This window comes from Musca domestica, unplaced genomic scaffold (assembly GCF_030504385.1).
Source record: "Musca domestica strain aabys unplaced genomic scaffold, Musca_domestica.polishedcontigs.V.1.1 102, whole genome shotgun sequence".
NCBI lineage: Eukaryota > Metazoa > Arthropoda > Insecta > Diptera > Muscidae > Musca > Musca domestica.
In genome coordinates, this window is record NW_026712117.1 from 2,050,303 (window position 1) to 2,066,227 (window position 15,925).

Below are 15,925 nucleotides of genomic sequence, written 5' to 3' on the forward strand. Positions count from 1 at the left end.
TGGAGAAGACCGCACGCCTTTCAAAATGTGATACCCTTCGTCGTGCTGCACTATATTTTGTATGAACCGGTCATTAAGAGCATCCGTTGCAGTATAACTGCGAGTACCAATTTTCTTCCTCAAACAAGTAGAAATACTGTTCTTGATTTTAGAAAACTCTAATTTTTATACGAGTATAAGACTTTGTCTACCCGCGCACATCTCCTATCATAACGCCGGGCTTCAGATTTTATCAATTTTGCTATTGTCGCTGTAGATTTTCTTTTAATACCACAGTATATAGTGGGAAATGATAGCTCTTCAGAGTCCTCATCTAATAGCAAATCCATGGGTCTATGGCCTTCACCAGGAGCTATTTCAATATTTTGAATTTGAACATTTTCGACTGGAATATAATCTAAGAGGGTTTCTTGGGGGTTATGTTCTTCAATGTGATCTTCATCTAAGTTAAAATCAATGACGCTCGATAATAGACTTCGATCTTCGGAATTTGCTATAAACGGCACTTGATCAGCGGGACCCATATTGGCCAACCATTCAGATGAAATACAAATTTCATGTTTCCTGTACAATTCCGTTTCAATAAGGTATCTCGCTGCTTCGAAAATTTTGCCGGGCCGAATCGTTTCAGACATAAAATAGTGTGTGTAAGATATTCTTCGCTTCAAATGAACCTGGATAACTTCAGTTTGATCGGCCGTTCTTGGAAGGACGTTGACGGTGGAATCGAGTGAAATGGGGACATTTACTACTGCACCCCTTACAGCACACTGTCGATTATAACCCAATGAAACTATTCTCATAAAGGGAATTCGTGGCGCAACAAACCTTTCTTCCAGCGACGTCAAGCCCTGAAGTTCACTCGGAATAGCTGGAAAATGTAGACCTTCTGAGAGACACATAGAAGGAACCTTCCCCGCATTGATTATTTTGTGGCATGTGTTGCAGAATTTATATATATCGTTATCAGATGGAAACTGGTCTGAAAGGAAAAAAACTGCACTTAAATTTGGGTATTTTTGTAGAACAAATGTTTTGCGGAGAGTCTTAATTTGAGTAACAAACCAAAGACCTCCACAACAAATACAAACTTCTGTGGGTCCGCTCTTGATAATATTGCAAAAATTGGAAATTATCCTAGCTCTGCACCTCAAAGTATCTTGAATTTGTTGTTGTGACCTCGATTCCGGCGACAAATTTCTTCTCCTTGCTGAACTTCTCAGAGCTTGTCTCATGTTTATATTTTCTCTGTTTGTAGGATTCATACGATGAATAAGGACGCGGCAACTTCTCATCCTGTTTTCTGCTTCTTGCATTTGCATAGCAACTTGTCTGGTGACACGACGAGCTGAAGTGTTCCGCTCTTGTTCCATAATACGGAAAACTGGATTTCTTCGACGTACTCGGTGCATTGCTGTGTCTCTCTCTCTTTCGACTTGGCGGTATTCTTCATTTTGTCGCAGAATAGATCTTGCCAAAGAGTCCCTTTCTCGTTCCTCTCCACGATACGCCGGATCCATTCTTCGAATAGAATGGACCAAAGTGTCCCTCTGTTGTTCCTCGTCCCGGTATGTTGGATCCATTCTCCGAATAGAATGGGCCAAAGTGTTCATCTGTTGTTCCTCCTCGCGGTATGTTGGATCCATTCTCCGAATAGAGTGGGCCAAAGTGTCCCTCTGTTGTTCCTCCTCCCGGTAAGTTGGATCCATTCTCCTAATAGAGTGGGCCAAAGTGTCCCTCTGTTGTTCCTCCTCCCGGTAACTTGGGTCCATTCTCCGAATAGAGTGGGCCAAAGTGTCCCTCTGCTGTTCCTCCTCCCGGTATCTTGGATCCATTCTCCGAATAGAGTGGGCCAAAGTGTCCCTCTGTTGTTCCTCCTCCCGGTAAGTTGGATCCATTCTCCTAATAGAGTGGGCCAAAGTGTCCCTCTGTTGTTCCTCCTCCCGGTATGTTGGATCCATTCTCCGAACAGATCGAGCCACAGTATCCCTCTCTTGTTCTCCTTCCCGAAATGTCGCATTCATCCGATGGATAGAGTGTGCAAGTGTATTCCTCTCTTGCTCTTCTTCGCGATACGTCGGATCCCTTCTTCGCATTGAGTGGGCTACCGTGTCCCTTTGTTGTTCCTCCTCCCTGTACGTCGGATCCATCCTTCGAACCGAATGGGCCAATGTGTCCCTCTGTTGTTCTTCTTCCCTATACGTTGGATCCATTCTTCGATTAGCGTGAGCCAAAGCATCGCGCGCCTGTTCAGTTGCTCGATAACTGGAATTCATTCGGAGAATAGAGTGTGCCAAAATATCCCGTTCTTGTTCCGCAGATCTATAGTTTACTGCTTGGCGCCGAGTTGAATGTGCTGCTCTATCCCTTTCTCGCTCATTTTCTCTATATTCAGGATCCTGTCTCCTTGTTGCTAACTGTTGAGAGTTTCTGAGCCGATCGTCATTTAAATTCCGTTCACGGTAACTGTGAAGATGTTGCCTCATAATTCGTTGACGTTGTAGTGCCGATTGTTTACGTAGTTTAGGCATAATTATTGATTGTCGAATTGGAACAGTTTTAAATCTGTATAGAAAACTTTTCAGTTATTTTCGTTGGTATTAGGTTATGTTTTGTTTAACGATTCGTTGTGAACTGATTTGTTAAAGTTGAGTTGGTTTATTATATACACAAATACTTACTGCCCAGGTAAGATGTTTTGTAAGAATCTGCGTAGAGCACCAGGTATATGAACCAAGTTGACGAGTGGGAGGTTTTATTACCGACAGGTATATTACATTAGTTTTATTATTATGGTTAACCTTTGTTTACTGGTAATTTAAGAGAGTTTTGATTATATAACCCACAGGTACATTTAATTATTATGTTATTGTTACCAAAATGCACTCTGTACTACCTGGAGAAACAGTACAAAAACAGGATCAAGCAAACAGAGGCAATAAAAATCACAACCATACTACCTGCGGCGATAAACTAAAATCTATTACCCTAAATTTGTGGCACAAACAATAACAACTTTTATAAACCATCATATAGGCGCTGTACATACTCAAATAAAGTTGTTGCTACCGTAGACCTATAAATACAATGTCATACCCCAAATACTAAATGGAATATTATATAATGCTTAGCCACTGGATTAAGAACTTGTTACAAATTCCAAATAATAAATTTGGGCCAATTCCGTTTAAAATTGCGACTTACATTATCAAAATACCAAAAATCGGGAGGTACAGTTATATGGAGTCTAAAGTAAACGGGGACCTATACAGCGAATGTTTTGTCACCCGCTACAAACTTTTAATATCAATATCTTCATATCATCGGAACGATTCCGTGGAAATATGTGGCAACAAATCATCAAAATACTGGATATCAGGAGGTACCGTTATATGGGGGATATATGAAAGCGTGGTCCTATACATATAATGTTACCGCACTGGAGCTAAAATCTGTTATTACTTATAAAGACAAATTTTTAGACAAATCTGTGGATAAATGTGGCCTATACATATTATGTTACCCCACTGGAGCTAGAATCCATTATGACTTACAAAGGCCAATTTTTAGACAAATCCGTGGAAAAATGTGGCAAAAATAATCAAAATACCGAATATCGGGAGGTACCGTTATATAGGGGCTTTATGAAAACGTTGACATATACATATAATGTTACCCCACTGGAGCCAGAATCCATTATGACTTACAAAGACCAATTTTTAGACAAATCCGTGGAAAAATGTGGTAAAAATCACCAAAATACCGAATAACGGGAGGTACCGTTATATGGGGGCTATATGAAAACGTTGACCTATACATATAATGTTTCCCCAATAGAGCTAGAAGTCATTATGACTTACAAAGGCCAATTTTTAGACAAATCCGTGGAAAAATGTGTCAATAATCATCAAATCATCGAATATCGGGAGGTACCGTTATATGGGGGCTACATGAAAACGTGGACCTGTACATAAAATGTTACCCCACTGGAGCCAGCATCCATTATGACTTACAAAGGTCAATTTTTAGACAAATCCGTGGAAAAATGTGGTAAAAATCACCAAAATACCGAATAACGGGAGGTATCGTTATATGGGGGCTACATGAAAACGTGGACCCATACATATAATGTTACCCCACTGGAGCTAGAATCCATTACGACTTACAAAGGTCAATTTTTAGACAAATCCGTGGAAAAATGTGGAAAAAATCACCAAAATACCGAATAACGGGAGGTACCGTTATATGGGGGCTACATGAAAACGTGGACCTATACATATAATGTTACCCCACTGGATCTAAAATCCATTACGACTTACAAAGGTCAATTTTTAGACAAATCCGTGGAAAAATGTGGCAAAAATAATCAAAATACCGAATATCGGGAGGTACCGTTATATGGGGGCTATACCAAAACGTGGACCGATATATCCCATTTCCAATACCAACCATCCTAGGGACAATACACACACTTGTGCCAAATTTCAAAGGTCTACGTCAAATAATGTGGGCTCTATCGTGATTTCAACAGACAGACAGACAGACGGACAGACAGACAGACAGACAGACAGACAGACGGACACCGCTAAATCGTCTTAGAATTTTATGCTGATTATGAATATATATACTTTATGAGGTCTACGACGAATATTTAGAGGTGTTACAAACGGAATGACAAAGTTAATATACCCTCCTACCCATGGTGGAGGGTATAACAAGTAAAACTGTATACCCTCCACCACAATTAGTGTTTGAAGTAAAACTAAATATTTGTTTTCTTTTCTTTCAAACGGATGTAAACATTTTTTTGAAACACCTTTCCTTTCTCATAACTTTCACAGAAAAAATTGTACACATAAGAAAATTGTACACATTAGAAATAAACACGTTTTAGAAACATGTTTGAAACGCCAAATCTGAAAAGCACCCTCATCTGTACATCAAATTCTTATTCTAACACAAAACATAAAAAATGGTTATTTTGTTTTTTATCTGTATGTTTTTTATTACCTAAAATTCATTGTCTAAATACAATCTAATTATTGCTATCTTAATTAACGTTATCTTATTTTACATTTTATTCTTAATATGGATTTCAATATAATTAAATATATAGAAGTCATACATGAATCGAATTCGTCATTCATTGCATTAATATTATGTTTATGATCAAACATAAATCTATATATTAATACAGATTACAGAGTAAACAATAAAATATTTTACTAAACTCTATAAAAACTAAATCTATTAAAAAATGTGTTTACATTCTATATTATAAGTATAAAATTCTAATTATATATTACTATTCCATCATGGTGGCTGTGAACTGTGGCGTAAGTGCTACAATTAATATTTAAATTTTCTTTACTAAATACCCAATCGATGTGCGTACCGTGATTCGTTGTTGGTATATTTCTCTCCAACTTTGATAATAAGCCCATTGAACGAAGAGCAGTTTCAATTGTACTAGTTCGACTACTTCTACAGATATTGAAATCCCCGACAATTACAATATTTGAATTATCGCCGAAACGTTCTCTAATATCACATATAGCTTCAAGTAAAATACGTTTGAAGTTGCATTCGGGATATGAAGAATTCCTGTAAAGTACTATAAGATACAAATCTCTGAATTGGATGAGGGAATACTGAAATGATTTTCTGCCTCTGCTTAGATCTTTTTGACAAATAATATTTGCCTCAGAAAACTTTTCGTTCTTAATATAAATTGCGATACCCCTCTTATCTCTTACTCTTCCTTCAGTATGATTGCAATCTATTCGTGACAATATTGAGAAATTGTCAAAGAAAAGTTCTTCTTCCGGGTATGTCCACGTTTCCACAAAACACAATAGGTCACAATGCATTAGAGTGACATCACTAGAAATATCAGAATGATGAGCACTCAGACTTTGTATGTTTTGATAAAATATTGTGAAAGCGTTATTCGATGTGTTAAACTTACTATGCTGCAAGTGTATGGCTTTATGCAATCTAAGCCGTTCCAATTCTATTTTGACAACATCAGAGCTGCAGAAAGGTTTTGGTGGAGTAAATGTTCCAATAATGTATAGCCCACTTGCTTTAGTGGCTCTACTACAAGCGACATAGAGAGAAGCCCTACTCATACCTTTCCGAACATGAACAGCAACTTTTTCATAGGTTGCGCCTTGACTTTTGTGTATGGTTATACCTTCTGCAACTACCAATGGAAACTGTAAGCGTTCTATAGTTATTTGTTCATTCCGTTTGTACTGGAACGTTCGGCGGCACTTTTCAATGGGAGTCCATAATAATTCTGTGGGATGTGGTTTTTTTCTTCTCGCCATTCTTCCAACACTTTCATCAGAAAATAAGATCCAAAGCGTTATTGGTTTTGTTGAGTTTCTACCAAAATCAATATGCTTCAGTATGCCAGTGGCTCCATTGACTAGGCCATCGTTGGTATCAATATTGATCGTCATCATATATTTTGCACTCAATTTTAATTTTAGTTCACTACAAAGTCCTTGCGTTTCTGAGGTCTTTAAATTGAGAACCGAACTTAAAATTTGATTCCGTTGACCGATAGCTAATGAATCTGACTTCAAAATATCGGATGCCTTGGAAACAAATTGTTCTGATGTGATTTGTGCCAATCTAAGGGAATTATAATTATCGGTTTCTTCGTTTGACAGGAATAAATGAATTGCTTCATTTGGTATCTCCGATGTTGGTATGACCCTTGACTTTATGAGCGAAACATCTTCTTCAGTCATTTCTCCAGTTGACATTCGGTTCAGTGCAAACGCGAAATCTTGGTCCTCCCTTTGTCGCATTATCTCTGTTAGCTCATTAAAAGAAAACAGATCCCACAAGCCACCCCCTGCGAGGATGTGGTATGGATTAGCAGTATTGGTACTAAATATCCATTTATCCCCAACTGGAAGCAGTTGTTTTAGATCTCCGAACAAAACTATAGAGATTCCTCCAAAGGCTTCAGTCGTTTTAAAAATTTGCCTCAGGCGTGCGTCAAGGAAACCTAACATTCTACATCCAACCATGGAGACCTCGTCTATTATGATCAATTTCAGATCTGTAAATTTAACCAAGAGCCTATTAACAAGATCACTGCTTAGTGGACGTAGCTCTCCTCGGAACTGGTTTACTGGAAGGGAAAAAAGTGAATGTAATGTCGCACCTCCAATTCCAAAAGCAGCTTTTCCGGTAGGAGCACTTAATAATACTTTGGCAAATCCGGATTAGCGCCAGGTATAGAATTATATCTAAAAGTAACTGCCTGATAAATGGTTTTTATAAGGCGACTTTTTCCTACGCCAGCTCCTCCCGCAACATACTCATAAAATCGAACTTTCTGAACTATATTTTGTAAAAGATGTTGAAAATAAGACCGCTGTTTATTGTTCAGTGTTCTGATTAAATGCTGAAGTTCTTCGAAATTTACTAATGGTGGGAGTCTTACTAAGTGTACATTGGCTTCTGATTCCAGGTCATCTTCATGGTGGTTGTCAATGTCGAAGACATTTATATTTTCCTCTAATTCTGGAACAACCAAGGCTCTAAACTCCTCGTCTAAAAGTTGGTCACTTGTAATGTTATCGTTACTCGCATGGTCTTCACCACCATCACTGTCTTCACGAATACTTTGCAATATATCATGTAATTCACCATCCTTGAACATTTCAAACTGCTGTCGGTTCCTTTCAATTACATCCATGTAGATAGAGCAGGTATCTTCGTTGTTTCTTCCTATAATGTCTTCGTCTTCGTTACGCCATGGAAAGTATAACATAACCAATGTGCGAAAATAGTCGTCCCTGTTTAAGTCGGCCCTAAATGAGGGAAAACGAATTATAGCCGGACTTCTTCTTTTATATACGTAACCCGAATTATTTTTTAAGCGAAACAAAGCCCCGACATCATCAGGATGTTCCTCGTCATCTTCAAGATATCTTCATCCTCCTCATCATGTTGACGATTCCTTTTGCGCAATGTCTTAGAGTATGTATAATGTGCAGCGAAATAAGCCAAACACACATCGCCTAGATTATCCGGTCTTTGAATATAATGCTCAAGTAAATTCGATACATAAATATCGGTTGAATCAGGAGAAAGATTTTGAAGCTCTTGCCTCGGTTTAGTATGCGAACACGTTTTTCTGGCAAGAGAGTATTGACGTAAACATCACTGTTGCTACACTGAGACAAATGCATTCCCAAGATATTGTAAGCTGCTTCTTGGCTGAGACTTCGGATGCTGATATGAATTTATTACCTATATGCTGCAACTTTTGTTTTACAGAATAATTTCCTTCACGTATCTCGTTCATTGTTTCTTGCAACAAACGTGAAACACCCCGATTCGACTTGTTTATATAGTTAACTATATACGACACGCATGCATAAGCATCCAGAACAAATTGAATATCCATGTTTGCTTTGTGCATTTTTAAAATCCGCGAATTAAAAGCATTTATTGATCTGTCTTTGAAGGATCTTTTAAGAAAAATTTTAGGTTTTCTTATAGAAGATCTGATCGCCGCAAGATATTCATCTTTGTCCATATTAATCCGTGGGTCTGCCAAAAACTGATCAAAATTATTTAATCGTTCACATTCTATATCTGTTAACTTTGCGTTAAGCAAATTATAAATTTTGTCATAGTTGCACTTATGAGCTGATAATTGTTGCTCATCTACACCAACCGAAAACGGCAAAAGAAGTTCCGTATTAGACATTGGCGGATATGGTATATGAAATCTACAGAATTTTTGACCTCTTATTTCACGTTGGCATGCTCTTCCGTGGTTGTGTTGCTGGTAGTGGACTATGTCTTGGATTTCGCTATTAGACGAATCTGTAGAAACAAATTTATCTACAAAATCCGTAACACGTTGGAAGCTATTTCGATCTGATATATCAAACAAAGGGGCATTGTTTAGCCAATATATGCCGTGGACATGAGGAGACCCTCGCTGTTGAAATTCTATTCTCCAGTAGAATTTGATTACATTAAACTCGTCGAATATTCCACCATTAACCGTGAAACTTTTGAAGAGGTGTCTTATTCTGTGGTCAAAATACCTGGAACATGTAATTGGATCTGACCTAATTAGTTCGTACCGTTTTGGGTGCTAAATGACATTGCCTCTTCTTCGGTAATATTCCTTCCTTCTGCAATTTTTACCAATATAACGATCAATTCTGGCCATTGTGATTCAGCAGCAGAAAGAGTTATAAAGAACGTTGGAATGCCAAATTGCCTGATCATAGCCAAGACCTTCTTTTTCTCTGCCTCCCAATGTGCTGGAGAAGACCGCACGCCTTTCAAAATGTGATACCCTTCGTCGTGCTGCACTATATTTTGTATGAACCGGTCATTAAGAGCATCCGTTGCAGTATAACTGCGAGTACCAATTTTCTTCCTCAAACAAGTAGAAATACTGTTCTTGATTTAGAAAACTCTAATTTTTTATACGAGTATAAGACTTTGTCTACCCGCGCACATCTCCTATCATAACGCCGGGCTTCAGATTTTATCAATTTTGCTATTGTCGCTGTAGATTTTCTTTTAATACCACAGTATATAGTGGAAATGATAGCTCTTCAGAGTCCTCATCTAATAGCAATCCATGGGTCTATGGCCTTCACCAGGAGCTATTTCAATATTTTGAATTTGAACATTTTCGACTGGAATATAATCTAAGAGGGTTTCTTGGGGGTTATGTTCTTCAATGTGATCTTCATCTAAGTTAAAATCAATGACGCTCGATAATAGACTTCGATCTTCGGAATTTGCTATAAACGGCACTTGATCAGCGGGACCCATATTGGCCAACCATTCAGATGAAATACAAATTTCATGTTTCCTGTACAATTCCGTTTCAATAAGGTATCTCGCTGCTTCGAAAATTTTGCCGGGCCGAATCGTTTCAGACATAAAATAGTGTGTGTAAGATATTCTTCGCTTCAAATGAACCTGGATAACTTCAGTTTGATCGGCCGTTCTTGGAAGGACGTTGACGGTGGAATCGAGTGAAATGGGGACATTTACTACTGCACCCCTTACAGCACACTGTCGATTATAACCCAATGAAACTATTCTCATAAAGGGAATTCGTGGCGCAACAAACCTTTCTTCCAGCGACGTCAAGCCCTGAAGTTCACTCGGAATAGCTGGAAAATGTAGACCTTCTGAGAGACACATAGAAGGAACCTTCCCCGCATTGATTATTTTGTGGCATGTGTTGCAGAATTTATATATCGTTATCAGATGGAAACTGGTCTGAAAGGAAAAAAACTGCACTTAAATTTGGGTATTTTTGTAGAACAAATGTTTTGCGGAGAGTCTTAATTTGAGTAACAAACCAAAGACCTCCACAACAAATACAAACTTCTGTGGGTCCGCTCTTGATAATATTGCAAAAATTGGAAATTATCCTAGCTCTGCACCTCAAAGTATCTTGAATTTGTTGTTGTGACCTCGATTCCGGCGACAAATTTCTTCTCCTTGCTGAACTTCTCAGAGCTTGTCTCATGTTTATATTTTCTCTGTTTGTAGGATTCATACGATGAATAAGGACGCGGCAACTTCTCATCCTGTTTTCTGCTTCTTGCATTTGCATAGCAACTTGTCTGGTGACACGACGAGCTGAAGTGTTCCGCTCTTGTTCCATAATACGGAAACTGGATTTCTTCGACGTACTCGGTGCATTGCTGTGTCTCTCTCTCTTTGGACTTGGCGGTATTCTTCATTTTGTCGCAGAATAGATCTTGCCAAAGAGTCCCTTTCTCGTTCCTCTCCACGATACGCCGGATCCATTCTTCGAATAGAATGGACCAAAGTGTCCCTCTGTTGTTCCTCGTCCCGGTATGTTGGATCCATTCTCCGAATAGAATGGGCCAAAGTGTTCATCTGTTGTTCCTCCTCGCGGTATGTTGGATCCATTCTCCGAATAGAGTGGGCCAAAGTGTCCCTCTGTTGTTCCTCCTCCCGGTAAGTTGGATCCATTCTCCTAATAGAGTGGGCCAAAGTGTCCCTCTGTTGTTCCTCCTCCCGGTAACTTGGGTCCATTCTCCGAATAGAGTGGGCCAAAGTGTCCCTCTGCTGTTCCTCCTCCCGGTATCTTGGATCCATTCTCCGAATAGAGTGGCCAAAGTGTCCCTCTGTTGTTCCTCCTCCCGGTAAGTTGGATCCATTCTCCTAATAGAGTGGGCCAAAGTGTCCCTCTGTTGTTCCTCCTCCCGGTATGTTGGATCCATTCTCCGAACAGATCGAGCCACAGTATCCCTCTCTGTTCTCCTTCCCGAAATGTCGCATTCATCCGATGGATAGAGTGTGCAAGTGTATTCCTCTCTTGCTCTTCTTCGCGATACGTCGGATCCCTTCTTCGCATTGAGTGGGCTACCGTGTCCCTTTGTTGTTCCTCCTCCCTGTACGTCGGATCCATCCTTCGAACCGAATGGGCCAATGTGTCCCTCTGTTGTTCTTCTTCCCTATACGTTGGATCCATTCTTCGATTAGCGTGAGCCAAAGCATCGCGCGCCTGTTCAGTTGCTCGATAACTGGAATTCATTCGGAGAATAGAGTGTGCCAAAATATCCCGTTCTTGTTCCGCAGATCTATAGTTTACTGCTTGGCGCCGAGTTGAATGTGCTGCTCTATCCCTTTCTCGCTCATTTTCTCTATATTCAGGATCCTGTCTCCTTGTTGCTAACTGTTGAGAGTTTCTGAGCCGATCGTCATTTAAATTCCGTTCACGGTAACTGTGAAGATGTTGCCTCATAATTCGTTGACGTTGTAGTGCCGATTGTTTACGTAGTTTAGGCATAATTATTGATTGTCGAATTGGAACAGTTTTAAATCTGTATAGAAAACTTTTCAGTTATTTTCGTTGGTATTAGGTTATGTTTTGTTTAACGATTCGTTGTGAACTGATTTGTTAAAGTTGAGTTGGTTTATTATATACACAAATACTTACTGCCCAGGTAAGATGTTTTGTAAGAATCTGCGTAGAGCACCAGGTATATGAACCAAGTTGACGAGTGGGAGGTTTTATTACCGACAGGTATATTACATTAGTTTTATTATTATGGTTAACCTTTGTTTACTGGTAATTTAAGAGAGTTTTGATTATATAACCCACAGGTACATTTAATTATTATGTTATTGTTACCAAAATGCACTCTGTACTACCTGGAGAAACAGTACAAAAACAGGATCAAGCAAACAGAGGCAATAAAAATCACAACCATACTACCTGCGGCGATAAACTAAAATCTATTACCCTAAATTTGTGGCACAAACAATAACAACTTTTATAAACCATCATATAGGCGCTATACATACTCAAATAAAGTTGTTGCTACCGTAGACCTATAAATACAATGTCATACCCCAAATACTAAATGGAATATTATATAATGCTTAGCCACTGGATTAAGAACTTGTTACAAATTCCAAATAATAAATTTGGGCCAATTCCGTTTAAAATTGCGACTTACATTATCAAAATACCAAAAATCGGGAGGTACAGTTATATGGAGTCTAAAGTAAACGGGGACCTATACAGCGAATGTTTTGTCACCCGCTACAAACTTTTAATATCAATATCTTCATATCAACGGAACGATTCCGTGGAATATGTGGCAACAAATCATCAAAATACTGGATATCAGGAGGTACCGTTATATGGGGGATATATGAAAGCGTGGTCCTATACATATAATGTTACCGCACTGGAGCTAAAATCTGTTATTACTTATAAAGACAAATTTTTAGACAAATCTGTGGATAAATGTGGCCTATACATATTATGTTACCCCACTGGAGCTAGAATCCATTATGACTTACAAAGGCCAATTTTTAGACAAATCCGTGGAAAAATGTGGCAAAAATAATCAAAATACCGAATATCGGGAGGTACCGTTATATAGGGGCTTTATGAAAACGTTGACATATACATATAATGTTACCCCACTGGAGCCAGAATCCATTATGACTTACAAAGACCAATTTTTAGACAAATCCGTGGAAAAATGTGGTAAAAATCACCAAAATACCGAATAACGGGAGGTACCGTTATATGGGGGCTATATGAAAACGTTGACCTATACATATAATGTTTCCCCAATAGAGCTAGAAGTCATTATGACTTACAAAGGCCAATTTTTAGACAAATCCGTGGAAAAATGTGTCAATAATCATCAAATCATCGAATATCGGGAGGTACCGTTATATGGGGGCTACATGAAACGTGGACCTGTACATAAATGTTACCCCACTGGAGCCAGCATCCATTATGACTTACAAAGGTCAATTTTTAGACAAATCCGTGGAAAAATGTGGTAAAAATCACCAAAATACCGAATAACGGGAGGTATCGTTATATGGGGGCTACATGAAAACGTGGACCCATACATATAATGTTACCCCACTGGAGCTAGAATCCATTACGACTTACAAAGGTCAATTTTTAGACAAATCCGTGGAAAAATGTGGAAAAAATCACCAAAATACCGAATAACGGGAGGTACCGTTATATGGGGGCTACATGAAAACGTGGACCTATACATATAATGTTACCCCACTGGATCTAAAATCCATTACGACTTACAAAGGTCAATTTTTAGACAAATCCGTGGAAAAATGTGGCAAAAATAATCAAAATACCGAATATCGGGAGGTACCGTTATATGGGGGCTATACCAAAACGTGGACCGATATATCCCATTTCCAATACCAACCATCCTAGGGACAATACACACACTTGTGCCAAATTTCAAAGGTCTACGTCAATAATGTGGCTCTATCGTGATTTCAACAGACAGACAGACAGACGGACAGACAGACAGACAGACGGACAGACAGACAGACGGACATCGCTAAATCGTCTTAGAATTTTATGCTGATTATGAATATATATACTTTATGAGGTCTACGACGAATATTTAGAGGTGTTACAAACGGAATGACAAAGTTAATATACCCTCCTACCCATGGTGGAGGGTATAACAATGGTAGTTCCAAATTGGGTATGCTATCGAAATGGTCTACATTTTTGTCGTTTTGGGAAATTATTTTCTTGAGATCAGGATCAGATCAAATCAACTATCTAAGACTGCGAATGTGTGGTATGGCTCCCCTGATCTGAACACATTTTTAATCAGAGCTAAAAATGAGAGAAATTTCACTTCAAACCATACAAATTCAATTTATACCAAAACCAAATAAAAAATGTTTAATTCGGCATCCAAACTTACAAACGAATGAAGTAAAATTCCAAAAAAAAGCAAAACAAAATCGAACACAGATTTTCCAATAAACAAATAAGCAATATTAAAATTTCGGTTAAGGTTCTGTATTCATAAAACCCTTTTAAGTAGAATGAATGAATCCCTTGAGACATAGATATCCCAACATCTAATGTCTAAAAACATATTCCTAGTATCAATGTCTGTTCTCTAATCTTCAATTAATATAAATATAACCGATGTATTAGTTTTCGATTTCATTCTGCCTTTATTATTTGCCTCCGTTCATCCTCAAAGATTTGAATAAATATTTTCCAGGAAACTTAGTTCGCTAGATGATTTTTTCAAGTATGGTCCATTGAATTCTCGGTAAGGGGTTATCTTGGTGTTTGACCGAATCCACTAGACTATGAAAAATAAGTGGCAAATACCCAATATTTAAGCCATCTGTCGCTGTAAAGGGAATTCCAAACGATATTTTAAAATTTTAAATGTACATGAATACATTTATTTTTCTACATTTCCTATATCTGACTTTCTTTATGAAATCAGCACACATGAAGTCTGTGATCTTGTCAGGAAGTGACTATTCGCAATTAAAGTATTAGCGGTTGAATGGACATTTTGGCATTTTTCACAAAAAAAGTGATGATCGATAATATCCAACGACCGATAAATATGTTATGTTTCTGTCATGTTCTAACTCTAACAACATGATAATTTATGTGCCGATCGGTCTATAATTTTGACCTGTGAAGCGACTGAAAAATCATGAATATTTCAATTTTTGCTCCATTTCATCCCCTAAAGAGTTTGAAACAAAATCGAACTTTATAAAATCGAACCATAAATGCGATCTAAAGAGAGGTTACAAATAGACATGCGCAACGACGGACGCACATAGCTAGATCGACTCAGTTCGCCAAGATAGGAAGATCGATGCTCTAGATGGTGGGCCAAAGATCAAGTTTCTATTTGCACAACATCCCGATAATGTTAGGTGCGGGTACAAAGTTTAAAAAGCTAGAATTTTATTCTCCGGCGGGTTTTTGTCTGCTTTTATAGTTTGCCAGTTTCTTTACGGGTATCAAATCAGAAGTATTCTTGGTGAATACTGCCTTCAGAGATTTTGTTCAAAAAATCACAGTATTTGAGAATATACAGGAACCGTAATGCCAAAAATTATTGGGTTAGGAATCTTTGAGAGATCATAACTCTTACACAAGAACCACTAGGTATTGTATGTCCTCCCAAAGTCGAATAACGAACCAAACCATGCTGCCTTTGTTTTGAATATATCTGCCCTCACGCTTTTTCGTGGGAATATGAACCGGGAACTGTTTAAAAACGCATATTGATTTAACATTTCTAAATAGTTAAATATAAAATTATTCGATGTTAAATAATCAGAAATTGGCCCAATTGATATATTAGAATAATTAACAAAATAAATTTATGCCCGTATTTTAATTAAAATAACAATATTAATAATAAATAAAAAGCGTAATAACTTCATTGTAAACACATTTTGTGTGATATATAATCTAATAATATGTATTTCATTTAATACTCACTGTTTACAGCGTCCTATTCGTAAAGTGCTTAAAGAATGGATCTTTTAATTCTTAACAATTGTCGGAGGTTCCATAATGGTCAAATGCTTCTCGTTT

The 15,925-nt window shown here is 38.0% G+C and overlaps 1 protein-coding gene across 2 annotated transcripts; it reads right to left on the reverse strand.

Annotated features, from left to right (window-relative positions):
* Positions 1–687: 687 nt before the first annotated feature.
* On the reverse strand, positions 688–2,681 carry LOC131804747 (golgin subfamily A member 6-like protein 22). Of its 2 annotated transcripts, XM_059127891.1 has the most exons (3): positions 1,092–2,681; positions 829–982; positions 688–770 (listed from the first exon to the last, which is right to left on the reverse strand). In XM_059127891.1, exons 1-2 carry the CDS (start codon positions 2,529–2,531, stop codon positions 926–928), a joined length of 1,497 nt encoding a protein of 498 aa, XP_058983874.1. In that variant the 5' UTR covers positions 2,532–2,681; the 3' UTR covers positions 688–770; positions 829–925. The 2 variants fall into 2 exon arrangements, with proteins under 2 accessions (XP_058983874.1, XP_058983873.1); XM_059127890.1 differs by having other exon boundaries at positions 829–2,681.
* Between the last annotated feature and the right edge of the window lie 13,244 nt (positions 2,682–15,925).